The 19,647-nt window shown below is 41.1% G+C and overlaps 3 protein-coding genes across 5 annotated transcripts in view; all 3 read right to left on the bottom strand.

Annotated features, from left to right (window-relative positions):
- Window positions 1-90: 90 nt before the first annotated feature.
- On the bottom strand, window positions 91-3,255 carry LOC118292178 (progranulin). Its single transcript, XM_035620899.1, has 6 exons — window positions 3,096-3,255; window positions 2,638-2,787; window positions 2,214-2,507; window positions 1,834-2,007; window positions 936-1,079; window positions 91-723 (listed from the first exon to the last, which is right to left on the bottom strand). The coding sequence occupies exons 2-6, from the start codon at window positions 2,785-2,787 to the stop codon at window positions 595-597; spliced, it is 891 nt and encodes a 296-aa protein (XP_035476792.1). The 5' UTR covers window positions 3,096-3,255; the 3' UTR covers window positions 91-594.
- Window positions 3,256-3,998: 743 nt separating this feature from the next.
- On the bottom strand, window positions 3,999-9,514 carry fam133b (family with sequence similarity 133 member B). Of its 3 annotated transcripts, none has more exons than XM_035620900.2 (11): window positions 9,341-9,514; window positions 8,397-8,494; window positions 7,548-7,626; window positions 7,205-7,324; window positions 7,082-7,114; window positions 6,838-6,909; window positions 6,243-6,341; window positions 5,965-6,006; window positions 5,748-5,840; window positions 4,892-4,942; window positions 3,999-4,702 (listed from the first exon to the last, which is right to left on the bottom strand). In XM_035620900.2, exons 1-11 carry the CDS (start codon window positions 9,362-9,364, stop codon window positions 4,607-4,609), a joined length of 807 nt encoding a protein of 268 aa, XP_035476793.1. In that variant the 5' UTR covers window positions 9,365-9,514; the 3' UTR covers window positions 3,999-4,606. The 3 variants fall into 3 exon arrangements, with proteins under 3 accessions (XP_035476793.1, XP_035476794.1, XP_035476796.1); XM_035620901.2 differs by having other exon boundaries at window positions 5,965-6,003; window positions 9,341-9,513; XM_035620903.2 differs by lacking the exon at window positions 5,965-6,006.
- Window positions 9,515-9,948: 434 nt separating this feature from the next.
- The window catches only part of cdk6 (cyclin-dependent kinase 6), a 36,048-nt gene continuing 26,349 nt past the window's right edge, over window positions 9,949-19,647 (bottom strand). The window contains exons 6-8 of the mRNA XM_035620486.2: window positions 13,802-13,852; window positions 13,326-13,461; window positions 9,949-13,159 (exon numbers count right to left, since the gene is read on the bottom strand). Of these exons, the coding sequence (XP_035476379.1) occupies window positions 13,007-13,159; window positions 13,326-13,461; window positions 13,802-13,852 (340 nt within the window). The 3' untranslated portion in view covers window positions 9,949-13,006. The remainder of the gene's footprint in view (window positions 13,160-13,325; window positions 13,462-13,801; window positions 13,853-19,647) is intronic.

Raw genomic sequence — 19,647 nt, 5'->3', positions numbered from 1 at the left:
TTTCAAAGTAAAAGCCCCGCGACTAGTTCACTTGTAGTAATATATGGCTGAGTGAGGTTAAATGGAAAAAGTAGGTGGAAAACATTTCACTCATTGTGTATATATTTTTTTTATTTAAATCATATTTTTCTGCTTTAAAAGACATTGCGATTTGTGATTGTGACAGTGATTTAAGCTTTAGCTGCAAGTTTTGGCTGCATCATGAAAAGAACAACTCTATCTTTGTTGCTTGATTTCAGCAGATAATGTGAATGATGTCAAAGAAACTCAGTAACAAAAACACAGACATGTAATCTTAAATGAATGTGCAATGCCCACTGTATTTCTGTGCAGTTTAATATCCGATGTTGATATCACATTGTTTGGGAGAAACCGACATGCAGTACCGTTCATCCGAAACAGAATAGAAAATGTGTAATATTGTGTTATGAGCAAATTGTGATTGTTTATTATTGATCCATTAAAATTTTAAATCGACCCAGTTTCTGTTCATTCTCTACAGAGGCCAAAAAGCGTTGCTATATTTGAGTTGACAAGTGTAACAAAAGAATGCACCAAATGAGGAACAAAAGTGCAGCAGTGCTCAACATGTCCTCAGTCGGTTCTGGCAGTCTCCTGTGCTCCTGACGGGACCTGAGAGAAGAAACCTGTGCATGACAAGGAGGAGGGGTCGCAGGTATATCCGTACTGACAGCAGTGCACACCGTCTTTGCAACACTGTCCCTGAAATAAATAAATAAAGGTCTTGTTGGTAAAACGGAACACCGACTAGTAAATTACTGCATTAAACAGCGATAAGCATGTAAATTCCAGAGCAGCGTTTACCTTGAGATCTCAGGGTCACAGTTTCTTGCATTTTTTTTTTTATGTGTGGCAAACTATGTCACGGCAAATCTAAAATTATTGAACAGTTGCGCATAATGCACAATCCATACCAGTGGGTAGGGGCAGCAGTTCCACTGGCCTGTGGATCCCTTGCAGCAAGTGTTCCCCTGTGAGCAGTAGAACTTGGAATCACAGCGGATGACTCCAGCCTCAGGGTCACTGACTCTGGCCTCTGTTAGAGTCGTCATAGGTGTCTGAAATGTAAATAGAAAGTCACTGTTATACTTTATATACAGATGTGTCAATTTAAATATAAGATAACCAATAATGTAAAAAATGGATCTTTGAAAGTCTTAAATATTTCTCTACAGAATTAAGTATTAATTACTCCCGTTACAAGCAGTAACATATTTCTTTGGCCACTGAGGGGCAGCACAAACTAACTGTAATCATGACACGGATATTTTCATATTTTCAAGTTCATGTGCATAACTTATTAGTGAACAGTTACACGTTTACACATTTAACAGTCACAGGAGCAACATTAGCATTTATTTGGAGTTGTATTTCTGGATGCCCGACTAATGTCAGTCCAATATTGACTTCAGGTCTTTCATTGCTCTGATTTCCCCTCCATTCCACTCCTGAGGAGAAGTTATCTGTTTCTTTAGCAATATAAAAATATTGATTACACCAAGTTTGAACTTAAATCTTTAGGTGGTATTCAGGGCGAGCTAAACCTTCAAAAGTTAAAGTTAAAAAAACGCTTCATACGAATTACATCGTGAAATCCACGTGTTCACGTTGGACGGCAGTGCATGTTGGTAGAAAAACAAAACAAATGATTTAGGTTTGTTCAACTTGAAGTTAAGACAATTGGAAGCATTTTTTTAATGCTGGTAATCATTTTTTTTCTTTTTCAGGGTGGTAGGAAGCTAACTGAGAAAAAAAGCGCCTTTCATAAACTTCCTCTCAATGGAGGGTGGATCACAGCGTGAAATGTCCTACCTCCTTAAAGCTTGGTTCGTCTTCCGGAGGTGATATGAGAGAGGCGGGGATCGACGACAGAGCTTGTTTGGGGGTGAAAGGATATCTCAGGCTCTCCCTCACGCAGTGAGTGTAAGTGAGGTCACAGTCGTAGCCATACGGACAACAGTGGTAGCCATCCAGACAGCAGCGGCCCTGTAAATCACACGTTTTGGTGCAACTATAAATACCAAAAAAGAACAGATTGTCCGCAGAGAGAAGTCTGATTTTGAAAGTTTAACACTTTGATGACAACTCAAAAATCTGAGTTGCCAGATTTGAGTTAATGTTTTGCCAGTGTAGTTTATAAAAAGAAATACAGTCGTGTGTCAAATTGCACAACATCATGTAGGTCAACTCACAAGAGTGTACCCGCAACAGAACCATACGCCTTTTGGGTGTCTGCAGCAGGTATAGCCATCAGGACACGTGTATAAGTTGTCACAGTGGACAACTGAGCTTTTTTTTGTGTCCGGGACATGGGTATTTTGGAGCTCCTGAGGGGGAGATACAGGCAGGCTTGGTCTCTCCGCGTCCTCCTTCTTCACCATGGGCATGGTGATCCACGGCTGGTTTTCTTTCTGACACATCTGGGTGACCAGGTTACAACGAAAGCCCGGGGGACAGCAGTGGGTAAGGTCAGCGCAGCACATGGCCTGGAGTCACAGGTCAAAAACGGACAGGCAGAGAATTGGTCAGAATTATTTGCAGCAGGTTTTCAGAACAAAGCCTCAGACCTAACGACTAGTTATCACGCAACTTTATGTGCGGATTCATTGGACTTACCTTTGGATATGGACAGCAGCTATATCCTTGCGTAGTCATGCAGCAGGTGGCGAGATCGGAACATTTGCTGCCGTCAGGACAGGTGATGGAGCAGGAGGCAAAGTCCCACACAAACACCCCCATGAACAGCCACACACTGATCCGCAACATCTGCAGGAAGAGATTAACACGACTTCCGCTTGATTCAGTTCAATCTGATGTGGAGTTTTCAAAATAACAAAAAAATCCTCCCTCAGGATCTATTCACTTCTTCAGTCCTTCTTCAGTCACACAAGTGAAACCTCAGTGTAAATCAGGACCCACCATTTTGTTGGCCTACTTTACTTTCAGTTTTATTTCAGCTTGTAGTAGAAGCTTCCTGTTCTCGAGAGCAGCCTCACTGAACAATTATCTGACAGTTTATGAAAGCACTTTTCTGGCGGCACTTAGAAACAACTTTGCTGATTCTTATCACTTACCTTTCAGCCAGTGAAGTGATTCGACACGGTCCTGTATTGCAGTCCTACACTTCCTTAAACTGAACTGAAGACCTATCACACCATATATATGGCAGGTTAAAGACCCACCCACTGAACACAATCTCGGGGCTGAACCTGCCAGAAAAGGCTTATTTAGAAACACTGGTGATAATACATGGAATTTTATTTAGGTTCATATTCATTTAAAACGTCTTGAATCATTTGGTTCATTTGCGAAGTTTATAAGACTGCTGCAGATATTTAAATATATATATACACACACATAATTCACTCCACCTTAACCAGATACTTTCTGCTTTCAGAAGTAATAATCCACTACATCTGCCCCTGTTGTGCTAATTTATTGTGTTGTCAAATTGAATTTCCCCTACGCCGTCAATAAATGCACATTTCAACTGCTAATCTGAAAAGGGCCATTCTGCAAAATGGGTTCCTTTACATTTTTTTCCAAAAGTGTACTTTTATATTCAGTATTTTAATTTGCAAGAGGGAATTTTACAATTGACGGAGCTTATTTTCAATATAATATATATAAATTTTTAAAAGTACATTACTTCACTTGTTAGTGTAAAATACTGTAACAGATCAATAAGAAATGTCCCAAGACATGGTGAAATACAGGAAGGACTTTAAGTGCTGATTGATTGAAAACTGGGTCTGTGAACCTCTCCTAGGCATAAAGATATAAAAATGCATCTTGCACATTACTGTTTGGTCTTTTACCCTCATCTTAGTGCAATACGCTGCAGTTTGAAATGCAGGTTATACAGTGTGAGGTATTGTAAGTGAGGTACTATACAGAGGACTTCAGTTGAATTCTTTAGTTTGCAAGAGCGTTTAAAAAAAAGATGTCATGGCTTTGTAGGTATGAAGTCAAGGCAATTAAAGGCTAAAACAATACTTTATTGATGAATTCCCATTGTTTGTACATTTACACTGAAGTGTAACAAATTCATCTGATGGAACAATTATCTCTTGTACAAATGTCAACTGTGCAGCTCACATTTCCTATCCAACTTCAATATGAGGCTGGCGAGACATCAGGTCCGCATGCACGAGCATATCGGCCTCATCTAGCAACAAGAGATGCAAGATCTCCGGCATGAAGCAGTGGGGGGGGTCACTCCTGGAGGGCCAGCACACCAAAGATGAGAGCAAGTGCCAGTCACACAGAAATCTCCGAGATGGGGGGGGGGTGGGATTCACTTCAGTCCTGTTGTTTACTGTAACTCAAAGAACAATCCTCTACAAGAAGCGGGGTGATAAAAATAAACCAAAGATATGTACCGGTAGTTGCCACTTCGAGGGATGAGTGGGCTGGGGGGGTGGGCTCCCCTCATTTTCACCCCAGCATTACAAGTCTGTAGGTCTCCTTGATCAAATTTGATGACCGAGGCTGGAGGGGAGAAGTTGTTGGTGGTCAAAGGCAAAAACAACAACACTACTAGTGACCTGCCTGGAGACCCAAGAGAACAGCAACGGCATGGTTCTCAGTCAAGCTCGGAGTCCGTCTGAGATGCTCCCTTCTTTTTCTTTTTTCTGCTGTGTTTCTTGTGCTTCTTTTTCCTCTTCTTCTTGGATTTGTCCTGGGAACGTAAAGCTATTTAGCAAGACGTGTCTTTTTTGCATGAAGCATCCACTCCACATACTGGATTCTAAGTGCTCTATTTAAAATAAGTGAATTTAAGTACACACAACAGACACATTGCTGAGAAAGTCAGAACCAACATCTTGCTTGTGCACTAATGGAAAGAAAAGTTTTTAAAAAAGCTCACTGTGATTTTCTCCCTTTCCTCGCTACTTCTTTTTTTCTTCTTGGCTTCAGCCTGATGGGGTGAAAAGATGAAATGAGACCAGGAAAAGAAGGAAGTCTTGGGCTACACCCAAGTCTTTTGCAAACATGGCATTTCTACAAGCATCAAGCCTTTAGGTTCACAACAGACTCCTACACATGATCCAAAACTCATATGGAACCGCTTCTGGACCAGATTGTTTTTCTTTTTCTTAACAGTAAAAAGTTCAATGACATATAATTAACATCCCCTGAATTAATCCAGAAATGCCCAGTCTTCCTGTCCACCGGCCTTTCGATTTTCTCTACAACCACTCGGCTGATTTGACTTGTTTTGGATGAGAGGTTCCTGGGACCTCAATTTTAACCTGTCTGTAAAAGTGAAAGTTTGAAAAAGAGTGTTTGGGGAAATGAAACTGAACTTTGGTAATTGTGTTATTTTACTGTAAATCTTCAGTTCACCAGTTCAGAGTAGAGAAGTTTACTTTTTTTGCAACAGAGTCACAGTCTCATATCAATATGCACGATCAGGTATAAACGTACTTCATCGACCAATGTGCTAAAATGGTCAATGATAATGTTCAGTTTGTCTTTAAAACCAACACAATTATGTCGTCGTTTGACTACAACTTAATTATGTGGTGTCAAATGTTCTCTTTGAATAAAAAGTTGAAGGATGAAGTTGGCTAAATACGATAAAGGAAGGAATACATTCTCTGGTAATAAGGGGCAATTTCTTCCTGTGACTTTTTAATCAAAAGTGGAACAAAGGAGTTTAAGAGGAACATATAAAGGATGGCTTACTTACTGATCATCAACCATATATAAATAATACTCACAGCCTCTTCACCCTCAGAGTCCACAGAGGACTCTGAGGACGAGTCTCTACAACTCCGCTCAGCCTTCCTTCTTCGTCTGCGGCTCTTGTCATCCTGAAGGACACAAGATTTTCAGTAAAAAATGCAACAACGTTACATTTCAAAGCATCGTCTATATGTGGAAATAGACACACGGTGCACAAAAGTATTACCAACATACTAAACAAGTCTAAATTACCTTATCTTTGTCTCCTTCCTCCTTGATTCTTTTCTTTTTCTTCTTGAAAAAAAACCCAAACATTTAGATAATCGTCTCACTTATTTGATTAAAAAAAATCTATGCTAGCATTGTTTATTCATTTGCTGTGATTATGAAGCATTTTGGGTAAATTCCTGACGGTTTTGAAGTAACGCCGGTTTGGAAATTAAAGTTATTGTAGGGCTTATTTGCACATATTTTCCTACTGGAACATATTTCTACTTGAGTGCACTCAAAACAAGGGAAGAAAGAAATACCTTGCTTTCAGCGTCCGATTCGTCCTCGGAGCTGTCCGACGCTCTCCTGGCAGCAGACTTCTTTTTCTTCCGTTTCTTCTTCACACTCTTCTTTTCCTCCTGAAAATAAAAATGGAAACACAATCAAAGTCAAGTTTTGCATTGTGGAGAAGAGAATCTTTGCGGATTGCTAGGGGATGATCAACCTTTTTTTACATTGATCAGTTTGAGCTGTATAAAAGTCCACTTTATTTCTGATCAGCTTTTAAACGTGAGGTTCAGTACTGTGATAATAGTGGGGAAAAAGAGGCTCCTGTTCCAACTTTCCCATGAACAGTTAAGGTGTGACATTATATTCTCCATAGATATGACACAAAACACATAAGGAAAGTGAATCTATTAGAAAAAATACAAATTCAAGGTATTGCTGAGATATCACGTGGGGAGAAACGCTTGCGGCGACAGCTGTTGTGGTGGCCTAAGAAAAAAAACTTGATCAGGAAATCCCCGCAATATAGTTCATTGTCTGTGAGGTGCGGGGGGGACGGGACGTTTCATCTGAAGTGATTTGGAAAAACCTAACCATCACACCGTTGAATAAATTGTCAGGACTTACCACGTCTTCAGATTCTGAGGGGGAGCTGCTGGGGGAATCAGAACTCGATGAAGAGGAGGAAGATGAAGAATGCTTGACCAAAACACAATGAAAGCAGGGTTCATTAGACTTGAGGTTATTTGCTTGTTTGAAACTGGACCATTACATTTACAGGATTCAATGGGAGACGTTTCAGGAAAAAAAAAGGTGTGCGTGTGTGTGTGTGCCACAGCTGGCTATTAAAATACTGGAGGTCTCTCCTCACCCTGTTGGATTTCTTCTTCTCCTTCTTTTTTTTCTAAACACAAATGATAAGCCAGAGTGAGTAAAGATAAGATTTTGGGGTGAGATCATTAAATGTCTGATGAGGGAAATATTCTACACATACCTCTTTTTTCTCTTTCTTCTCCTCCTTATCCTTGTCTATCGTCTTCTTGTCCTTTTCTTTGTCCTTGTCAATTGCACTTAACAACTTCTCTCGGTTTCTAGCCAGTTCTTTCCTCCATTTCTGGAGTAAATAAATATAAATAAATATATATTATTATTCTACCATAATGCCAAGTGTTCCAAATATGCAGCTACACTTTCATCCAAGTGTGAAGAACAGTTTAATAGTAAGTAGAGTTAAAATGTTGAGATAACTGTACACACCTCTTTTTACATTCATAGGTAGGAGTGTGATTAAACACAGTGATTATTCAAGGTCAATATGTCAAGTGATTCAAACACACCTCATTCATTTTATCCTCAAAGTCAGCCAGGGCACGAGAGCCTTTCTTTTTCTTCTCCAACTGCTCCTTTACCTCTTCCCTAGAGAGAAAGGAAAATAATTCAGATGGAATAACAACAAGTTATTATGTAAAATATGTCATCAAGCTTTGTGTCTACCCAAACAGAAGACGCTCTATGTGGCAACATTTCACAGGCTGCTCCTTTGTTGAAAATCTGTCCCATGCAATGTTTAAAAATTAATGAAGATTTTTCTGTTTTCCAACTTGTTTCTGTTAACAAATTATAATTCATCTAAGCCCTTTAACCAATATTGTGGTACCAGACATGGTACTTTAAGCCCCCCTTTGCTGTTTAATATTACAGTGAAAACACCTTAAAACTTAATCAGAAATGTATACAGGCAGATGTGCCCCCTTGTGGTTGATATTGCAAATATTTTCTATGAGAATACCCCAATTATCAGAACTATTTCAGCTATGAAATTTCACAAGATGAGATTTGAGGTATCCATGGCAGTGGGCAAAAGATCGTCTGGACAAAGCGCCGAAGAAGATGACAAAGGTTACATTGGAAGTCCAAAAAAGTAAATGCATAATTGAAAGGGTAATTTACATTTTATGCATGGGGCAATCAATGTGTGAAGAAAGCAGCACCTGTACCAGACCAGTGTTTTTAAAGGCTACATCTAAGTGTGATAATAGAGAGGACAGAGAGAATTCAAACAGCAGGGAATGCTGCTTTGAGAAATATTTCTTCTTCTTTTTTTCTTTTTTTTTACCAAAGAGGGAATATACATATACATGTATGCGTCAGTGTGTTGCCTGTGCAAAGGTCAGTCCTTTACTCACCATGTTGGTCGAGGTCTGCTTAAATAGTCCTGAATGGTTGGTCCAGCGTTCTGTTGCGGCCCCCTGGACCGTGCAGCAGCAATGGGGTTAATGTAAGCCTGACACACCGGGCGGAGGAAAGCATTTCACACACTTGTAACGGAGGTCACTGAAACACAACTCTAGATTCAGCACGAATTTTAAACAGTTGTGACACGCGTTTTCAAGGCAATCACACCAATCAATCCCTGATGTGAACCGGATCAACGCGTCTCTAAAGCAGTTTCCACAACAAGCTGACCGCGACAAGATAACAGATGATAGGTTTTAATGCAGGTGTATACATTAGACCACGGCAGTTTGTAGTTTGAAGTTTGTAGACCTAATTTTATTTGGGGATGTTATTGGCCTACATACACTACAAAACGCACCACGTAACAAAATTGAGTTGTGTCGACGTGGAAAACCAACAAGGCACAATTAAAACAAACTACACTGGCTCACAAACGTGAGATGGTCTTGTAGGTAAGTGTTCGGGGCTGCGTGTCTACAGCGCCACGAAGCATCGACCCTGCGCGACATCACCGAATCAAAACATAGCCTAGAGACGCAGGGAGCTAGCGTTAGCACGCACTGCTTGTGCAGATCCCACAGCGCTAGGTGAGCCGAGGACCCGCCTGCTGGGGGTGAGATATACGGTGTGCACGAAGCAGTTCAAACCCACACAATGTTGCATCGATGGAAATCTAGTCGGTTGCATTTCCCACGGAGATAAGTTGACGCGAGGTATACATGACCACGGTCCAGGCCCAACGTCGAATTATCAGGCGGATGTGTACATTGGCTAGCCGAGGCTGCTGCGCAGACGCTGCTTGTGTTTAGCCTGGCTAGCTAGCTTGCTTGCTTGCTTCCAAAAATGTAACGGCGCATCAACAGGTTGACACTGGTTTTGTAACATAACTCACCACTCGATTGTCTCTCTTGCCCATGTCAACTTAGTGATGAGGAGAAAATGTCCAACGGAGACAACCATCAGCGTTACCTCGCTAGCGCTCACCTAGCCACATCAGGCTGCGTCAATGGTAGCTCGTCTACTCTACACTCTTCTTCGGCTGCTGCTGTTGCTGCCTCTTCTTCTTCTGTGGTGTTCTGCGGCAGCTAGTAACTCGATTGTCGCATTGCTGCCACCGTCTGGGGACATTGATCACCTTCGGTTTCCGGCTCTTTCTCCAAGTGCATTTATTGGCTCACAAGCCAGGTTATCTATAGTGAAAGAGACTGACCACTGAATACAAATTAAATGATGAAACATAATCATTAATTTAAAAACGTGTTTTTGCGCTGATGTGAAATAACAGCAGCACTTATGGGAGTGATGTCTTCATGGTTGAAAGCAACTGTTGTGAGTCTCTTTGGACAAAAGCGTCAGCTTAGCGAATGTAAAAATAAACGCAGAAGACTGTATGGCAGGATGAAAATGATAAAACATCTCTGCATCAAGTATTCACTCCTCCCAAAAATAAACATACTTGAGCGATTGATTATCACACCGACAAATGAGTCCAAAACACCATTCATAAAAAGCTGCTTTTTTTATTCAACTGGTGCAACACAATAATAAGACACCAATGCCTGCATTTATACATAAGTATAATGCCATGATTGTGGTGTTCCTAGTCTCAATTTAATATGTTAAAACAAACAAAGGTGACACAGGAACATGTGTGTAATGTGAGATCATGTGGTGGATCAAGCTATGTTGGTTTCAAAACAGTGAAAGTTCTCAAAGCTCAACAACAGTGGACTTCAGTTTCATGTTATTAGACTGTAATGTAATACAAACTGATTTACTCATGAGAAAAGCTTACAGTGATTGTATCAAGTGAAACGAGACTATGGCAGTTGTTATATTCTAATTGTAAACCTCTACGCCTAAAGTTATTTGGAGCTTTCATTGCATTAAATGCACCACTGACACCAGATATGAGTCTTTATCAAATAGAAAATTCACACAGTGCTTAGTCAAGCAGACAGTTAAACAAGGATCTACATCGTGTTCGCCATCTAATAATTAAAAGGATTCTGGCAAAAACAGTTCATACAGGCAGTTATCTTCAGACAGTAATGACTACAGTAACATATATTTGATAAACAGGAATGACAGTAGACTACGATCAACGACATGACCGTGGAACAGCTTGAAAGAAAACCTGAAGGAGTTGTGATGTGGTCAGTTAGTAGCCCAAGGATGTGCAAACTGTGCCCAGAAGATTCGGACGTCCATTACAAGAACCTGAGAAAGTTAGGAGTGTGTGTCTGTCTGTCTCTGTGTGTTTGTGTGTGTGTGTGTGTGTGTGTGTCTGTCTGTGTGTCTGTCTGTGTGTCTGTGTGTGCTAGCAGCACTACTTGTTAAGAAAAAAACATAAACCAGTGTTAAAATATGTTACTGTTCTGCAAAAACTACTACATACAAAAATACAACTCTGCATAACTTGCTTTTTCCTTGCTGGTTTAAAAACTGAACTTGAATAAAACAGGACAAACTTTAAAATAGAGCAAAAAAAAAAAAAAAACTGTACACAAAATATCTGTGCATTATTTCATTATAAAAACCACTGTAAAATTGGTAGTCACTCTCAATCCAAAGTAAATGAAATTCAACAAGCACCCACAGAACCCGCCCCACATTTTCAATAGAAAAAATACTCTCGCCGTACGACATTCCACTGACCCTCGCTACACTACGTCTATCCACTTTGACGATGTACTATCAAACGTTTTCTATCATTACAGCTTGTCCTTAGCACTACATACTGTACAGTACCAATGCCTATCATTTATACATTCCTTACATTGTCAAACTATTCTTACACAAATTCTATAATCATCTAAAGAGTTGGTGTAATTGGTGTAAGAAAAAAATGTATGCCCCAGCATCAAAAAAAAATCAAGTTACAACTTGAAAACAAGCATATAAGACTTGTCAATAAAATTAAAATTAAATACAGAATATTGGCGGCAATAGTATGCCAAATGTTTTCATGTTGAGTAGTGCTGGTGGGAATTTCTCCACCTATTGCAAGCCTGTGCATTACTGTATCATTCAAATAGTAAATAATAATTGTAATTCATAATGATAAAAGCCCATGATGGCAGACTAAAAGCAAGTCATGAACACCAAGTGAGTGGCAGGAACTTTTCTATAAGGTTCTTTCATCATTGTCTCAGCACCGATATCAACCCATTATGACGACGAGTCCCTTGAAGAGTGCAGAAACCATTAGAATCCCGCTACTGGTCTGCAGTTACTCAGGACATCCTCAAGGTGGCAGTGATATAATACATACATAACTGGAATGATAAGTCACGACTTGGCAGTGAGTGGTTGGCTTGCGATGCCTCCGGATGTTTCCATCGGTCGGCAATGTACACGAGTGTGCGAATGTCAGTGGTAGTGCACACACCAAATGCTGTGTGCAGATCTGCTCGCAGCGCCGGCCACAGTGAGCGTCAACGAAGGTGAGATCCATGCTGTCCACACAGGCTACCGTCCGGTCAGGGCCTCCAGGTCGAGAGGGCTCTTGCAAGGCTGAATACTGGTCACAAAGAGGGCCTCTGCGTCAAGGCCTCGACAGGTTGGCCGTCCACCACTACCCGTCAGTCTGAGATGCAAGTCTCTTTGCATTGTTAACACGAGTCAATCATCGACAACATCAACTAAAAGCAGCAATTACAATCCATCAGTTCATGGAAGGAGGATAGCTTTGTGCATTGTTCAGGGGGTGAGAGCGTTGGTGTTGTCTTTCTCGACAACCTCTATACACTCTTTTTCGGAGTACGTTCCCAGAGCGCTGTACATGGACTATAAAAAGTATTTGCCCCCTTGGTCTATTTCATGTTTTTGCTTTTCAGTTCATAAACAACATGGAACCACAGTTGATTAAGCTTCTTTTTTTTGACACTGAATATCAGAAAACAGTATTTTCTTTGCGAAAACAAATCTCTTGAGGTTATATAATAGATGAAATCACATGGGTATAATCAAAATGTGATTTTTTTTGTTTTTGTTAAATGCATCTGCTGCAGGGGCCAGCATAAACTACAATATGATCATTAACAGGGTTACTTAAAAAGGAGAATAATTGGAAAGGTACGAGTAAAATGTGACGGCAGTGAGTTTGGAGCAGGGAAAGGTCGGTCCTTAGGCAAAAATATGATACAATCACAATCTTATGAGGAATCTCATGCAGAATTTAAGGCTACTGTTCAGTCTCACACTCGATGTGCAACTTGACAGAGCTGAAGCACTTTTGCAAACAAGAAAATTTGCTCTCTTCAATTGTGCAGCTGATGCAGATACAACACGGATGCAAGACTGTGATTGTTGCCAAGGGTCTGATAAATACACTGACTAGAGAGAGTGGATATTTATGTAATCAGGCACTTTGCGTTTTATATTTGAACTTAAATTTCATTCACTTTGACATTTAAGAATTTCTCTGCTGCTCAGTGTCAGAAAATGCTAATTAACTCACTGTGATTTAACTTTGTGAACACAGTCAAACATGAAGCGGTGAGCTGAATCATTTTTATAGAACCTGCACAGGATGATTACAGGTGAGGGAGGACTGTCAAGCAGTCCTCTCCTCCATAGTGGGCTTGTTGCTTGGGATGGGCTGGGCCGCGTACACACTTCGACTAAGGCTGTCCACACTTTGAAAATAGGGGTGGCTCAGCGCAGCGAAGGCAGATATCCTCCTGGAGGGGTTGAAGGCAAGGAATTGCTGCAGGGGGAGAAGAGAAAGAGAGAAGTTGACGAAAAATGACACGAATGATTGGTTGATGTATAACTTAACATGAGGAAACCCAAAAAGAAGAATTGCCGTTACGGTATAATAAGTGTAAGGCTTGATATCAAGGCTTTGATAAAGTTTAATAAGAGGTATCCACCATTAAGAGGGCCCGTCCTTGCTCGTCCATGTCTGGAACCAAGTCTTCTATTGGCTTAGGGGGCCGAGGGGTGAAGGCACTCTGTGGCAGGGCCACCTCCTGGGGCCAGTCGTCTGCTGAAGGTACCCCAACAACACTGTGGGATGATAATGGACATTAGATCTTTCCCTTAAAACGATCGTAGGTTCGCTGAAGCAACTGAAAGTTCTCTCGCGTGTCTGTTGCTAAGCTTTGGATGAATGCAAATAGATCCTCTATATCGGCCAGATACAAAATAATAGGTTCAATTAAGGGAAAACAAAAAGTTTCCACACACATGATTTAAGTCCCAACGTTCTATTGGGCTGACCTTTGACAGATTTGTATGCACACTGTACAATAAAGTTTTGGGAAGCTTAGACCCAGGTCTGGTTCAATCTCAGGAAACGTACAGGGCCCCAGAAGCGGTAAGAGAAAACAGAGCCAGTATTACTTACTCGAAAATCTTTCCCAGCTGATCAACATCTGAGTTTCCTCGAAATAGCGGTCTGGAAAATGAAAGATAAAAACATAGTTGAGACTGACTGCCGCTGCTGTAACATTAACACAAGTCAGTGTCTATATAGAGTATATTGCACTGCAACAAACTCAATGAATCATATTAAAATACACATTGGCTGAAAGTGTAAAGCATTAGTTTCGATATGATGCTCACAAATGACGCTGTGGACGAACAGCTTTAAGATATAAGCTTTTAGGCTCAGGCCAAAGAGGAATGTGTGACTCGGATGTGAACGTTTGAAGTGGCCACACACACTTGCAGCTCGCAGATTGTGAAGCGGTGGCTGGTAGTAGCAAAGGAGAGGGGAGGGAGGGATGAAAGGAGGGAGGAGAGCGACAGCAGGGCTGCTGGTGGTTCCTGTGGCTTTGGGCTGTCTTTGCATGCCCGTGGGCGGCGATGCCTGGCCTGGCACCCGCACAAATTCCAGTAGTCATCATCAGCACAGGCCTGCCGGCCACCGCATCAGGCAGAAAAAGCCCATTTATCCCTTATGTGTTTGTGTGTGTGTGTGTGTGTGTGTGTGTGTGTGTCTGCTTTTGCTCTCTGCATGTGTGTAGGAAAGTGGGAGGGAGGGCCGTGTGAAAGAAGAGTTGGATTATTCTAACAGAGAAAGAGGTATGGGAAGTCGACCTTCCTGCTGAAGTGCCCTCTAAAAGGAGATGAGGTGTTCCTAAAGAGAGGGCTCTGTTTGAGCACATTCTGTTTGAGTCATATTCTATTGGTTTGAGATGATCCGTCGCCAGCAGATGTCAATGTTATGCAGGATATCGACACATAGGTGCGCTTATATGCATTCTGCGTCCAGGCCTCAACGCGGCCCAAGTGCATCCCACTAGCTGGAGTCGACAGAGACTGGCTAGCCACCACGCTTTCCCTGTGTTTTGCCACTTGCAGGAAGCTTCGCATAGTTAAACACCCACACTTTCCTACACAGTCAGACACTGGGATATTAGTCACACAGGGGTATTTTGCACTCCTTTATAGTGCGACAGCAAACTCACTATCAGGTGCACCATTTTAGAAGCGAAATTGAGATGGAGTTTGCTTTGATTATTCACAAAATTGTCCTGAATTTTTAAAATATTTTTTTTTCAACATCTGACATTTAAACAGGACCCCGCCACATATGCAGGTCTTTTGGGGTTAATCACTGCGCTGAGGTTTGAAAGCCATTCAAGATCAGACCAAACCAGTTCTGACTGTTGCAAAGCATGAAAAAAAGGAAAATCACCTACAGCAAAGTCACTGTGCCAAAACAAGTAGGGCCGATAATTCCAAGAGGTCCATTTTTAAACCTGGAGCGGTTTGTCGGTCTGTTGGAGGGGGATCACTGGATTCACATAGAGCTGGCCACTGGCATGTACACACAAACAACAGTCGAGTGCAAACGCACATTTGCACACGCTCGCGCGAGTACGCACAAAATGGTGTAGGTATGCACACACACGCTCGCACAAAAGGGATTGTTTCCCCTCTCCGATTTTTGCACGTGCACATATGCACATACTCCCACAGACGGATGGCAGTTAAAGGAGGACTGAGACTGGGTTGGGATAGGCAGCTGAGTCACGCTTCCTTCAGTGCCAACACGGCTCGGTCCCACATTCCACTGAGACAACCTCTGGAATGTGTGTGTGTGTGTGTGTGTGTGTGTGTGTGTGTGTGTGTGTGTGTGTGTGTGTGCGTGTGCGCGCGTGTCCCAGTGTTTGCACGTGAGAGCATCAATGTGTCTGGGTGGGAAATGGAGAGAAGAACAGAAATGAAGTGTGTGTGTTGGTTTGTGTCTTCTTCATGTGTTAGAGCCCGAGTCATTGTAAAGTGTGTGGATGTGTCAGTCTGTGCTGAGTTTAGATGTGTTGAGCGCACGCACAGGTCCTCGCAAGTTTATCAATTGAGCTCCAAACTGCGAGAAAGTCAACACGGATGTGGGGCCTTTCGCCGACCATTAATACAAAACCTTTTTCGATTGGAGGAATGTCAACAAGCAGGCGCTCTCTCTCCCTCTCCCATTCACTCAAATCATGACTCACCCTGACACTATCCAAGTCATGCAGATGCAGACTTGCATGATATTTGCTCAAATTCCTTTCACAACAAGCTCCTTACTCTTCTTGCTACAGTACATAGTCATTAAAAGAGGGTTGTTTTTTTCCCACACTGGCATGTTTGACAATGAAAATGGAGAAGAAGGGAAACTTTGAAGTGTCATGAGTCATAAGAAAAATGTTTTGAAGATAGATTTGCACTTTTCTGACTTGCAACATTAGATGACAGGGTGAATTGGGGTTGTCACTGCTCAACGGGGCTGCGGCATGCGCCTGAAACCTGCTCTCACAAGCCGAGGGGAAAAAATGTAACGTCGTCGGGTTGCTCATTTTGTCTACAGCCAACAAAACTAAACGATATACTGTAGATGGTTAAATGAAAATAATATAAAAACAAAGTTAAGAAGAAGGATCCTAAAAATGTTGGATTTATTTAGCAAGACATCACGACTGTCAAAAAATGCTTGGTTATACACGTTCTGACTGTGTAGATTTCTCTGCTGATGCATCGATTCATTCTCCAGAGTTGACTCCAGAATGTTGGTACCAGACCATTTCGGCGAAGGCAACTGCACCACCAGTGGGCTTGTCTGGTTTTATGTACTTGAGCTGTCAACGATCGTAATCTCCACTTTTGACAAGACTGCAAGTCAATAGTCAGTTTTTCCTTGTCTTCTCTTGTTGTGCACTTTCCCTCAATCGCTCTTTCTTGTGCTTTCTTTCACCACGTCTCCCAGGTGCCCTTTAATCTCTAACAGGTGGCCTTTTAAAAAGCCATCTTAATCACCTGCAGAGAGAGAGAGACAGAGAAAGAGAGAGACAGAGAGAGAGAAAGAGAGAGAGAGAGAGTCTATGTTGTTTATCACCATCAAAGGGCTCTGCCTCGTTTCCATCTTAAGGCACTGTTGGACAGGTGCCAAATTGTGAACGAACACGCATGCACGCACGCACAGCTTTTTAGGGCTTATTATGTTAGGGTGAGTACCCTAACCCAGACAATACGCACACAAACACAAACAAACACACACGTCACCGCTATCATAGATCAAGATCTGCAAGGTTTGCCAACAGAGTCACTTTGTGCCTATGTTTAAAGGAAGACTAAATTCTCCTCTGCACATATTAAATTATTATGTCAGTTCCTCATCGGCAGCGACATGATCACCACAGACTCTTTGCTCCGTGTTAAAACGTCAAAAAAAAAAAAGGTTCCACGGCCGTGTAAAATGACGTGTGATGTGTTACCACATGTAGAATGAGGTCTGATCGGCTTTAAACATGTCTGAAAGCGAATCCAGCTGCCATTCACCTTCATACTTGACCGTATATTGTGCAAAAGTGATTGTGAATACTAAAACTCTGTAACTAGGAGCCCGTCCTCCAGCTTTACCTGCACTCCACTTAACAAACAAAACATTTTTGAAACAAAAGAGTGAAATGTACACCAAACTAAATTCCTTCATTTGAGGGCTTGACTAACAACTGCAAATCTAAATGAAATTCCGATATCATATATCTTTTCATACCTGGCCACACAAACATCCATTTGGAATGAACACAAATCGTATCCTGTCGTACTTTAGATCAAAACTTCACATCCACAGTGGGGCTGCAACTAATATGTATGTTCATTATTCAATAATCTGATTATTTTATTGATTAATTGTACAACAATTTCCTGACGCTGGAGTTAAGGCCACCAACTGCATGTTTTTAGATTGTTTCCAGCGGAACATGTTTTGTCTGGATATCACACCAAACACGCCCACCTACCAGAGGGGGGAATGTGGAAAAAACACTGACTTTTTATTTATTTCAGGGTACTTTTATTTCATAAGTCTACATTTATTTATTTCAATGGACTTTTATTTCCTAATGCCACATTTATTTATTTCCCTCTATTAATTTCCATTTATTATATACAAATCAGGGGGCATGGCTATATCTAGCACTTTGAGAGTGCTTTTAGCAATGAAAAGTGCTCTATAAATGAAATGTATTATTATTATTATTATTATTATTATTATTATTATTATCTAAGAGCCCATGGCTCTGGTCTGAATCTGAGATATAGCCACGCCCCCTGGGTTGCAAGTAAGAACTGGAAATAGATAGAGGGAAAAAAATAAATGTGGCATTAACTAATAACTAATTAACTAATTGATTTAATATATTTATATTTACATTTATGTATTTATTTATTTATTTATTGCCTCATTTATTTATTTCAGGATGCATTTCATAGACCAATTTATTTACTTATGCATTCATTCATTTATTTAATATCGAATAAAACGGCATTCCACACAGAACATTCGCTCCCAAGATTCCCTCATTTGGTGTTTTGCTGAAGATGGAATCCAACAAGTCGGTCCAAAATCCTGGATAGAGATTGAAATGTGGTGCCTGCCAACTTCCTAGGATATGATACACATAATATTTACACGCAAACCCTTTGTAGTGACCTTCATTCTGCCCTGTATGGATGCAACTACTCATTTATTTGACCCCTGTCTCCATTCCAGTTCACCCTGTGTGACCCTTTGCTACAAGAGCCTTTACATTTCGACTGTGCCCCACGTGTAAAGTGTTAGGAGCAGTGTGGCTGTGCATGTTAGGGGTGTGAGGACGGTTGGGGAAGGAAGCATATATTACAGGCAGGGCTGCTCTTTCTGGCACTCAGCCCTACCTCAGAGAAACTGTTCTTATCTACTCCAAAGCACACTACTACAAGCTGGCTAGGCCAGCTTCTCAGGTTTTAAAGACATATTTCTAAACACAGTGTGAGAAATAAATATTAACCTTAGATTGATGCCATGGTGACAAAACATTGTCTGTATTCCCTGGAAAAGTTTTATTTTTTTCATTGCATAAGCAGGCAGAAAAATGGTACGTTATTAGCCTGGCTCTCCAGTGTGTGAAGTTCGTTAGACCACAAACTGACATACCTACACCAAGAAGTAGAATGAATCTTGACTTGCAATGCTGCGACCACAGCAGGCAGCGTGTCATTACTGCAATGGTTTGATAAGCCAACCGAAAAGTGATTCCTCAATGCTCGCAAGGCATCTGACAGGTGTCATTTAAGGAAACGATGAATAAAAAACACCCAAATAACTGATTCTGTAATGATGGCAGTTTTTTTTCCTGTGAAAGAAAAAAAAAGTATAGAAAAGCCGAAATAAAAAAATAAAAAGTTAATATAGAGGAATAGAGGAAGTCCCCTTTTCTCTGTGGAATTTTTATGGTATCAATCATACCATCAATCTTCAGATCTTGGACCCGAGTTATAGCTCAAACATGAAGAACATTCAGAAGAAACACCAGGTGAATTGAAGTTTATCAACCGCAGATCTGTGACATATTTGTGATTAATTGTGCACAACAGCAAAACCGCTTCATGGGAAAGAGAGGACGGCAGATGGCGTTCAGCGATACTAGATTTACAGTGAGTCCCATTGATATGAGCATGTGAATGCCGGTATATATTATACGTTACATTTTATTTACATTTTAGGGCCAGCTTGTATGTGGCAAAGAGATTGTGCCGAATGGGTGTGACCGTTTACATATTGAAATGCTACACCATCTCTTCTCAACATGTCAGTTGTCAGTTGATGAGATGTAAATGTAATTTCTCTGTGAAGTCAGAAGACCGAGAGGAAACAAAGGGGTTAATTTGAAAATAATGGCATGTGAAAAGTGGTAGCTTGGTTACAAACCTCTAAATCGTTGC

Source organism: Scophthalmus maximus, chromosome 22 (assembly GCF_022379125.1).
Source record: "Scophthalmus maximus strain ysfricsl-2021 chromosome 22, ASM2237912v1, whole genome shotgun sequence".
Lineage (NCBI taxonomy): Eukaryota > Metazoa > Chordata > Actinopteri > Pleuronectiformes > Scophthalmidae > Scophthalmus > Scophthalmus maximus.
The sequence above is the reverse complement of the archived record's forward strand: the minus strand, read 5'-3'. Positions and strand labels throughout refer to the sequence as shown.